Here is a 10,658-nt window from a genome sequence, read left to right as displayed (position 1 = left end):
GTGTGTGTGTGTGTATGTATGTATGTACGTATATATTTGTGTGTATGTGCTTGTCCCCCCTGCCACTATCGCTTGACAACCAATGTTGGTGTGTAACTTAGCAATTCGGCAAAACAGACCAATAGGAAAGTACTAGGCTTACAAAGAATAAGTCCTGGGGTCGATTTGTTCGACTAAAGGCGGTGCTCAAGTATCGCAGTCAAATGACTGAAACAAATAAATTAATAAATGAATAGTTCACAGATGAGATCCAGATATTTTCCGTATAGAATACACTTAGTATAGCTCAAAAGATTCAAACTTAGATTCCGATGTCTTTGCAGGGGATATTCTACAAGGTAAAGAAGGCATAAGAGGGATCAAGTTGAGCGGGTATAGAATCAAATATGGGGATAAGTAAATTAGACGCATCAATATATAAAATATATTAAATACGTCAAATACGAAATATGTATATATGTATACATATAAAAAGCACCAACTTCCACAGAGTACAAATGATAGAGAAAATTAAAGGGGTGGAAGAAAGGTATTACAAGTCCAACAGCTGTATATGAAGACGGAGATTCATCTCATCCTATGTTAAATGCATCCATACGGCCGCATTTTCTGCTGGGCTAAATTTACAAACATTATATATCGCCAAGCCCCTAGAAACAGTTGTTGGAATTGTAATATCTTCCTTCCACCCCATTAATTTTCTATCATTTGTACTCTGTATAGGTTGGTTCTTTTGATATGTATATATATACATTGTACTTGATGTATTTAATATATTTTATATATTGATGCGTCTAATTATGCAGTGTTCCTACCAGTAATTAGTATGTACGTACAAAGTACCAGGAATATGTTTAATATGTAAAGTTGGTATATCCAATTGTGTTATACTGCTATACTTGTAGGCAATTTATCAATATGTTCGTGGATGGTCAATAGATTGGCTGTGATGCTGAAGAGGAATCAACAACTCTTGAAATATGCATACACACCCATTACCTATTTTTCTATCTTCGATCGCATTGTTTACATAGACGTATTCGCGAACGAAACGTCTTAACTTTCAGTACTGGCTCTATTTTCTGTAGAAAATCTGTAGAGATAACATTAAAATGTTATATATATATATATTGATAGAAATGGTAAGACAACAAAAGAATGAAAGAGACCTCGATATTATGTAAATAGAGGAATTTATCTGTAAATATAATGTGGCAATTATTCGTAGCCATGATAAAACTCCGAGTTTCGGATGTCGGGGCGTTTTGATGGCCCGATAACTGAAGAGATGCCGGCGTGGGTTTCCGCCCCGACATCCGAAACTCGGAGTTTTATCATGGCTACCGAATAATTGTCACATATTATATATATATATATATATATACATGTACATATATATGCATATACTCATATATTGTTTATATATTTATATATATATATATATATATATATATATATATATATATATAGCGTTCATAATAATTTTTCTATCGTTTTTATTGTCTTGTTCTCACTGTCCTGCTCTTGTTAACATTTTCACCCTCCGCAAAAAATTCCAAATTTTATTTAATTTGCTTTACGGGAAGGACTGTTCCAACGAAGTCGCGTATTATAACATTTTTTTAATGTCCTGTACCCATGTATGCATGTATGTATACATACAGATGTATGTACATATATGTATGAATATATGCATATATTTACATTATATATATATATACACACACAGACGATGGATTTTCACAGTTTCTGCCTATCAAATTCACACACAAGGCATTGGTCGGCCCGAACTATTGTAGACCCATGCCCAAGATGTTATGCTATGGGACTGAACTCGAAACTGCATGGTTGCAAATCAGTTTTCTTAACCACATAGCCATGTATATTCACACATTCCCATGAAGAGAATTGGTAAAACATTCGCAATAAACTTTCCACTAAAATATAAATGCATCTGAAATGGTTAGTGACCGAGACCTTTGGCGATATGCCGTGCTTGAAAAGATCCGTCAAACTAAGTCAAATCGTAGTCGTGGCTTATGCCAATGTCACGTAACTGGCACCCGTAAAAAAGCACCTTTCGAGTGTTGGGCTTCACGGAGGCAATGACAAATGACTGAGACCTTTGACAATATGCCGTGCTTCAGTAGAAGACCCATCAAGCCAAGTGAAATCGTAGTCGTGGCAGATACTTGTGTCACAACTGGCACCCATTACACTCTCGGAGTAGTTAGCGTTACAAAGGGCATTCACTCGTAGAATCCATGTCAAATCAAACTGGAATCTGGTGCAGCCCTTCAGCTTACTAGCCTTGGTCATACCATCCAACCCATGCCAGCATAAGCAACAGACGTTAAATGATGATGATGATATAGTAAACTGAATCAGAAAAGAAATCCTGGACTATACCATTTCACATTCAGTATGAGAATAACTCCATTCGTTTTAGATTCTATCCAACACGAGAATAATTCCATTTAAAATGAAAATAATAAATACTGTAATTATTTATTTTCATTTTGAAGGGAATCATTCTCGTTTTAGATGGAATTATTCCATTTTGAATTAACCATTCTATATTGAATGTGAAAAGATATAGGAGACATCTACCAACAAATAAAAATATTTCATTCAAAATTTATAGTCAACTTCTTTGAAAGCGACCCAATCTATGAATTTACACTTGCTATAAGGCGCAAGCATGGCTGTGTAGTTAAGAAGTTCGCTTCGGAACCAAATGGTCGTAGGTTTTGTTCTCATTGCATGGACACTGTCAAGTGTCTTCTATACCTTGAGTGAAATTTGGAAGACGTAAGCCGAAATAAGCCATCGTGTGCACATTCCCTTCGTCTTGATAATGTTTTGTTTCAGTCATTAGACTGCGGCTATGCTGGAGCACCATCTTGAATAATTTTAATCGAATGAATCGATCCCTGTACTTATTTAAACGTGGTACTTATTCGATTAGTCGCTTTTGTCGAACCGCTAAGTTACGGTGACGTAACCACACAAACACCGGTTGTTAAGCGGTGATAGGATACAAACACACACAACGGTGCTGTGGGACTGAACCCGGAACCATGTGGTTGGGAAGCAAACTTCTTACCACACAGTCGCACCTACGCTTTTATGTAGTAATGACATTTGCATATCTGTGCAAAGAATATTAGAGATACTCACATACAGGCAGTTTGTGGAGAATTTTGTAAGCTTACACAGACCTATTGTGTCAATCAGGTTTATGAGTTCCTATATACAATACACATTCGTGTATAAGGCGCACTTTTTTCATGAAAAATCCTGATCGTGTAATTTCTAGATTGTTGACTTTACAAGTACACTATAATAGCCAACAATGTAAAATTCGGAGGTCACTTTCGAGTGTTTCTGTTCTGTGTATGGTCCTACAATATTCTCAATTTGATTGTCCTCAATAGCTCCTTCACTAACCCCCTTGCCCTCATTTCCTCCGCCACCATCTTTAACCATAGTTTTTCAATCAGTCTTGCCATTCCACTACTTCCATTACTTCTCTCACCCAGTCAGCTTCATCTTTCTTCAGTACATGACTCAACTATCTCCCCTCGTTTCCCTACCACTGGTTCAACTCCCATTATCCTCTGCATTTCATTGTAGTTTTCTCTCTCACTCTCTCAGTGATACTCTTCTGGTTCGTGGCGCCATCCTCATTTCCGATGCTGTATGTTCAAAAACCATATTTCACTCCAATAAATCATAGCATTTCACATACATGCTGAATAACTTTTTCTCGTCAGTTTCAGTGACACTTCTCTCATTAGAATGGCACAGGACTATGAAGGTCTTTCAGCCACCATCACTGATTTTGCTCTACTTTCTCCATTCAACAGGTCTGTTGAATTTTCACATCTTCCATTTCCTAAATCCACTTCAACATAACCTCCCAAACAATTATATCTGACTAAACACACTTCCAATGCATCAGTGCATGTTATTATATGAGGCAACTTTTCCTCTAATTTTTAGTAGAGTCTCAGCAAAAATTTTGTGCAAGTTTTTCCGTCCGGTAACAAAATTACATGAATAATAACTGCATAATTAGCATAATTATCACTATAGGCAACTACATTTTGTTCACATTAATTACTTGAGCACATAATTTGTTGTTCTGCCGATTGCAAAATGTGAGCATCATCTCGTATACAAGCAGGAACAATGCACAGGATTTCATTAATTGTTATAGGCACACAAACACAAATGCATGAAAATAAATATTCTGAAGTCATTATCCACACAATTACTGTGGGAAGCAATAGAAAAGAATAAAGATAAAACATTCTCATAAAAATGTATTCCTTTCGTTTAGATTTGACGCTTTCACTCTTTCCACACTTACACAAAAATACACAAACGCCATTATTTATTTATGAATACTTTATAGTTTTCATTTTATGACATACACAAGTAACATCATTAATAAATAGTATTTTCCAATCATGTATAAGTTCATGTTCCACCATTTGTTGAAGAAATTCAATATTACTGTTCTCTATTCCTGTCTCAAATTTCTCCCACCCTTACTTACCAATGTTCCATTCAGAAAAACAATCAGTCTGAAGTGAAATTGTTTGAGTGTCATGAAAGCTCATAATTAATAGAATTACAGCTTCAAAGAATTCACTCTTATGTAAATCTGGGAAAATAACTTTCTTAAAATGGTACCATAATAATCATACTGTACTCTAATTGGGAGAGTTAATGAAATGATAGAACTGCATTATTAACAGTATGAAAGCCACTACCATACCCACCCACAAGTAAGACTAACAGACAAGGATTTCATTCATGACACTAGTGAAAACTCTTCAAACATGACCACAATCAATGTTATCATGGCTTCTCCTTGTTGTGTCAGGAATGCAATGAAACTAAAACTTTTGGTATAACAAAATTTTACCATTATAAAACAAAACGCAGGAACCCAGCCAGCCAGCTGGTCACATTCCACATGCATTTTGTCCTGACCAGAGCAACAAAGAAATATAAAATACAAAGTTTATCCCAGGGTGATACAGTTTTCACGAATGCAGTAAAGTCAAATTTAACATAAACAGAGCCTTAAGCATAAAGTACAGATGAACATTAAATGATAAAGAATTAGAGAATATATATATATATAATGCAGCTGAATGATTCTTAGAGATGCCTGATGTCTGGCTGTAAATCTCTGATCAGTTTTGGATGGCAATGGATCAGTTAAGCAACAGACATATCTTGAAGGAATGAGAAAAATGGTTGGCAAGAAATTAAATATAAAATAAAGACAACAAAGAAGTTTTGACAATGTTTGATGTGATTGAGATATGAGATATCTAGTGTTATGAGTGTCACTGGGAGTTTATTGGAAAATATTTAGATCCACTTGCCTTCGTTAACAATGGAAAGATAGAAGTATCACAGAGATTGAAGGACAAGGAATACTGATGAATGAAAGTTATCTCTGCTGGAACAAATATGTCAGCAGTAGAGATCAGTTCTGAGACAAGGAAAACAGTAATATATAAAAAGATTTTTTTTTAAGTTGCAGGTCGTTTAGTATTCATTAACTAAGATGTTTAAGAGCTGGACAGTGACATATTAGTCAAAAAATTAGCAAATGAGATTATGCAATAAAACTTTATCTGTAATGAGCAATATGAGAGAACAATTATGACATAGATGAGATGCATGATGGGAAAATATAAGGGCATAAGTTAATGGACAATTAGATATTTAGATCAATGATCAAGAATTAAAGATTTAACAATGTTAAGAGGTTCAATTAGAAAAGAATCATATGTCCTTACAGCAAATATTTGGCAAACAAACATTTACGATTTCATATCATATACCACATTTGATGGCAGAAAAGAGGCACCCTAATTTCAGCAGCACATATTCAGAAAAAAAAGTGAGTGTCAAGGGTGAAATTAGCTTCAGGGAGGCTCACTTTTGCATAAGGACTTAGGGTGGTATTTTTCAAGACATATTTTTGGAACAGTGCATCTTATGTGTCATCAAATACAGTGAGTACATATGTGTGTGTGTGTGTGTGTGTGTGTGTGTGTGTGTGTGTGTGTGTGTGTGTGCGTGCGTGTGTGTGCGTGCGTGTGTACATCTCAAAATTCAATAGTAATTAGATCCACCACCAAGTAAAAAGTAAAGTTCATATTTAGTCCATTTACATAATCCTTTCCTTTTAGCCAAACAGACACACATTCTTTTTTTTTTTTTCCATATCCATACTCAGGAGGTACAAGGGATCCTAGTTGATTGCGTATACTTTGTTGGGGCAGAACTGTTCCAAGACAACACACTTTTGCAATGATTAAAAGTAAACTTCCTTTGATAGTCAAAGCAAGCTAGTTTAAGCTATATACTATGAACTCTTCATAGTTACAGATAGTTTGATTGACACTCAAACTGCTAGAGTTTACTGCTGAAGCACTGTATATTTAATGAATGTTTAATTACCTTGCTGTGGAGAGATTTAATATCATAAGCATAGTTAGAGAAGCACACTAGCTAGAGAGGCCTAAGAAATCTGTACCAAAATTCTTTAATCAGGTCTCCAAAATCAATCCTGAATTTTAGAAACCTAAGTTTTGCAATGCATTAGTGCTGCAACCTTTCTTCTCCAGCCACCTACTGATCTAAAACTATCAACTCCACATTTCAAAGGAAATGGAAACCATTGTAAACATTCACCTTCTCCTTCACCCCACAGCAAACACTAGTATGGCTACCATAGCTCCAGATCTACAGGCAGTTTGATTAGATTTTCTACAGCAATTGGTGAACAGTGTCACTGATAACAGGACAAATCACTGGGTTATTGGATTTCTAGCAGTGAGAGTTGCACAAATATGTGTCTAAATTCTTCCCAAACATATAATGGCTTTAAGATAAAAAATTTTACACATATATATAAATGGCTTCTTCTGCAGGTGTTATCTACCAAATTCCACACCCCAGGTAATTGGTCAATAAGAGGCTATAGTAGAAAACATAAGGCCAAGGTACCATGCAGTGTCATCAACTCTGAAACTAAATAGTTGCAAAGCAAATTTCTTTACAAAACCATACTTGCCCCCGAGTGCTTCAGAAATCACTTGTACTTCAGAACTTAGACCAGAGTAATGTCATCCCTCTTGACATCAGCAAAACTTTGAATCATGGCTGGAATGAGAACTGTTCATCTAAGTTGCTCACTTATGGACTCTGTTATCTCCCATTCTGGATCAGAAATCCACACCTGTAAGGCGACAAGCTGGCAGAAACGTTAGCATGCCGGATGAAATGCTTGATAAATCAAGTACCAGTTGCATACTGGAGTCGATCTAATCGACTGGCCCCCTCCCAAAAAATTTTGGGCCTTGTGCCTAGAGTAGAAAAGAGATCCACACCAATACAATGATAAAGCTCTCTCCAACCTGCATTTCATCATCTCTGAGTGTCCAAGGATTTGGTAATGTCTTTCACCCTCTTCCTTCTCCACATTAATGACTGACATGCAATCCCCTCAAACACACACTCTTATACAAATTATATCACTTTTCACATCTCCTTAATCTTTTGCACATGCAATCTCAACATCTAAACACACAATACCAGTCATAAACTGCCCAGAGTGTAGAGGACCTTTCAACTTGGTTGGCTACACATTGCAATCTTGCAGATGTATCAGTTCATCTTATCACAACTACAATGGTCTCTGCCCTTCTGAACTACAATCTCATTCAAAAGAGTATCTGCTCACCATCCATCCAGTACCAAACTGGATTTGGCATAAACGTCAGCGAAGAATATCATTAAAACTTGTATAAACTGTACTTGCAAAAAAGTATATACCAAAGTTTTTTTATAAAAATCGTTTACAAAAAAAAAAAAAACGTAAATTACAATGAATCTACAGTAAAATACACAATTACCAAAATCAAAAGAAAATCACAGAAACTTTTCATCCATCTTCTTCAATTTGTCAGGAGCTCTGGGGCTCATGTGGATAGGGTTTAATTCGGTTTCTAAGGTGTATAAGTGGCTGAGATTACAATTCCTGCTGAAGTTGAACGGGGTGTTGATTCATCACAGGGTTAAATTCCCAGCTATTGCTGGAACTCGTTCACAGCTGAGCAAACTTGAGCAACATGAAATGAAGTGTGCTCAAGTCCACGAACCAGCACCTGGTCCAGGGATCAAAACCACAATCTTACAATCAAGAGTACATTGCCCTAACCACTTGGGATTGAAATTAAAAGCTGACCTCACCAGGATTTGAATCTTGAAATAGGTACCAAAGAGTATTTAAATTAACACTACAAACTACACCAACTTTACCATTTTGTAAACAAGAATTGCAATAACTACGAAAATAAAAAAATAAAAATCAGTTTAGATATGAGCTACAAAATTAATAAAATGTTCCAGCAGTAACAAAAAGAAAATGAAAATGAATTGATATCAATTCTAAATAGAAAACATAAAAAAAATATATATTAAATGATGGGAAAGATAAATTAGACTGCCAAGCCTAATTAAATATGGTAATAGAGAATTGATATGTTAATAATACGAATGCAAAATGCATTTTACATCTACGAAAACTCAAATATTCTCTATTAGACCACAAAATACTCTGCATGAACACATTTCATCCTTGCATTATTTTTTCTCTTTTCTTTCTCTCTGATTGATGGGAATTTTATAAATGTTTATGTTTCCCAGTGAGTCGAGCAAATTTAGTCTTTGTTTCTTCATACTGGCGAATGAAATGTTCAGACAGAGATGAACCACGGGTATTGAGTGCATCTAGAAAATTCTGCATGGTGACTGTCTTCACAGAGAATCCTTCTTCCTGAACTGCAAGCAAAGCAGCCTTGAAGGAAAGAAAATAAAAACTAATTAGTGAGAAGGAATTATAATGACTTGAGTGATAACTGAAACTATAACAAGCACTAACATTCGTTCAAGTTACAAAGGAGACTCTGAAAGAGGGAAATTCTTTTTACCTGTTGACAAAGATTACATATATCAGCTCCAGTGAAATTCACAGTTTGTTTTGCCAGAACTTCCAGATCAACACCACTAAGTTTCATCTTACGTGTGTAAATCTGTAAGATTTCTAATCTACTCTAGAAATTATAAAAGAGAAATTAAATTTATATTATAAATAATTTAGTCATCAGTAACAAATATAAGAATTATACAAATTTTCAATCACATTATCATTTTTATGTCCACTTTTCTATGACTGCATGGGTTGGACATAGTTTATTCAGATTTTCTACAGCCAGATGCCTATCTTGTCACTAACCCTTACCGGTTTCCAAGCAAGTTAAAATTTTCTCCATAGACAAAATATGTTTTTGCAGCATATTGGAAATAAATGACACTGCTTGCATCACGGTGACACTCATTTACAACTATCATGGGAAGTTATGACAAGGAAACACAAATATACACACACTCACTCTCACACCCACATATGTGGACTCTCCTGTCATAAAAAACAGATAGGGCTTCATCAACTTCAAGATGAACAACCTGCACTAATGATTTGTTCACAGTGATCAAATGTTTGTGCTATGCATTAGCCCTCTCTATCTCTCTCCATTAAATTGACATTACCTGTACAGGTGCACATTGTGCCACAGATCAAACTGATTACAGAGTAGCATAAACTGAAGTGTTTTGCTCAATACAATGCACTGCCTGGCCTAAAAATCAAAACCATCATCTAGCAACCATGAGTGTCACTTTAATCATTTTAAACTTAATCCACTAAATCACTTAAAAATACTAAAAAACCATCTGGTTAAGAAGCTAACTTTGCAACCAAAGAAGAACCAAGTGGTTTTGGCTTCATTCTCATTGTGCAGCATCTTGGGAGAAATGATTTGCATTATAGTTCTGAACCAAACAATTTCTTTATGACTGAAGTTGGTAGATAGCAACTATAAGAATCCCATTGCATATGTATGAATTTATAAACATCATGTAAAAGCATCCATGCAGTGCCACATAAAAGCACCCAGAACACTCTATAAAATGGTTGACATTATGAAGGGTATCCAGCTATAGAGACCATGCCAAATCAGACTGGAGTCTGGTGCAGCCCCACCAGCTAACCAGCACTGGTCACTGTCCAACCCCTGCTAGCATGGACAATGGACATTAAATAGTGATGATGATGTGTATGCATATGCATATTTGTGTTAACAAATGTGCATGAATATTGACATTCCAAAGCATTGTTTATTACTGCTGGTAATATAATGTTCATGTTCCAATCAGTTTCTTTGGCTTTGCTTACCAACCATAATGGTTCCGGGTTCAGTCCCACTGCGTGGCACCTTAGGCAAGTGTCTTCTACAATAGCCTTGGGCCAACCAAAGCCTTGTCAGTGGATTTGGTAGACGGAAACTGAAAGAAGCCAGTCATATATATATATATATATATATATATATGTGTGTGTATATAATAATATGTATATGTGTGTGTGTGTATATGTTTGTGTGTCTGTGTTTGTCCCCGCAACATCGCTTGACAACCAATGCTGGTGTGTTTACGTCCCCATAACTTAGCGGTTCGGCAAAAGAGACCGATAGAATAAGTACTGGGCTTACAAAGAATAAGTCCTG

At 35.7% G+C, this 10,658-nt stretch overlaps 1 protein-coding gene across 1 annotated transcript in view; it reads right to left on the bottom strand.

Annotated features, from left to right (window-relative positions):
• Nucleotides 1-4,395: 4,395 nt before the first annotated feature.
• Nucleotides 4,396-10,658, bottom strand: part of LOC106884517 (ribosome biogenesis protein SPATA5L1) — a 25,503-nt gene continuing 19,240 nt past the window's right edge. The window contains exons 8-9 of the mRNA XM_052978035.1: nucleotides 9,027-9,151; nucleotides 4,396-8,893 (exon numbers count right to left, since the gene is read on the bottom strand). Coding sequence (XP_052833995.1) covers nucleotides 8,720-8,893; nucleotides 9,027-9,151 — 299 coding nt within the window. The 3' untranslated portion in view covers nucleotides 4,396-8,719. The remainder of the gene's footprint in view (nucleotides 8,894-9,026; nucleotides 9,152-10,658) is intronic.

This window comes from Octopus bimaculoides, chromosome 2 (genome assembly GCF_001194135.2).
Source record: "Octopus bimaculoides isolate UCB-OBI-ISO-001 chromosome 2, ASM119413v2, whole genome shotgun sequence".
In the NCBI taxonomy this organism is placed as follows: Eukaryota; Metazoa; Mollusca; class Cephalopoda; order Octopoda; family Octopodidae; genus Octopus; species Octopus bimaculoides.
Note: the sequence above shows the minus strand (reverse complement) of the source record. Positions and strands in the feature narration are given on the sequence as shown.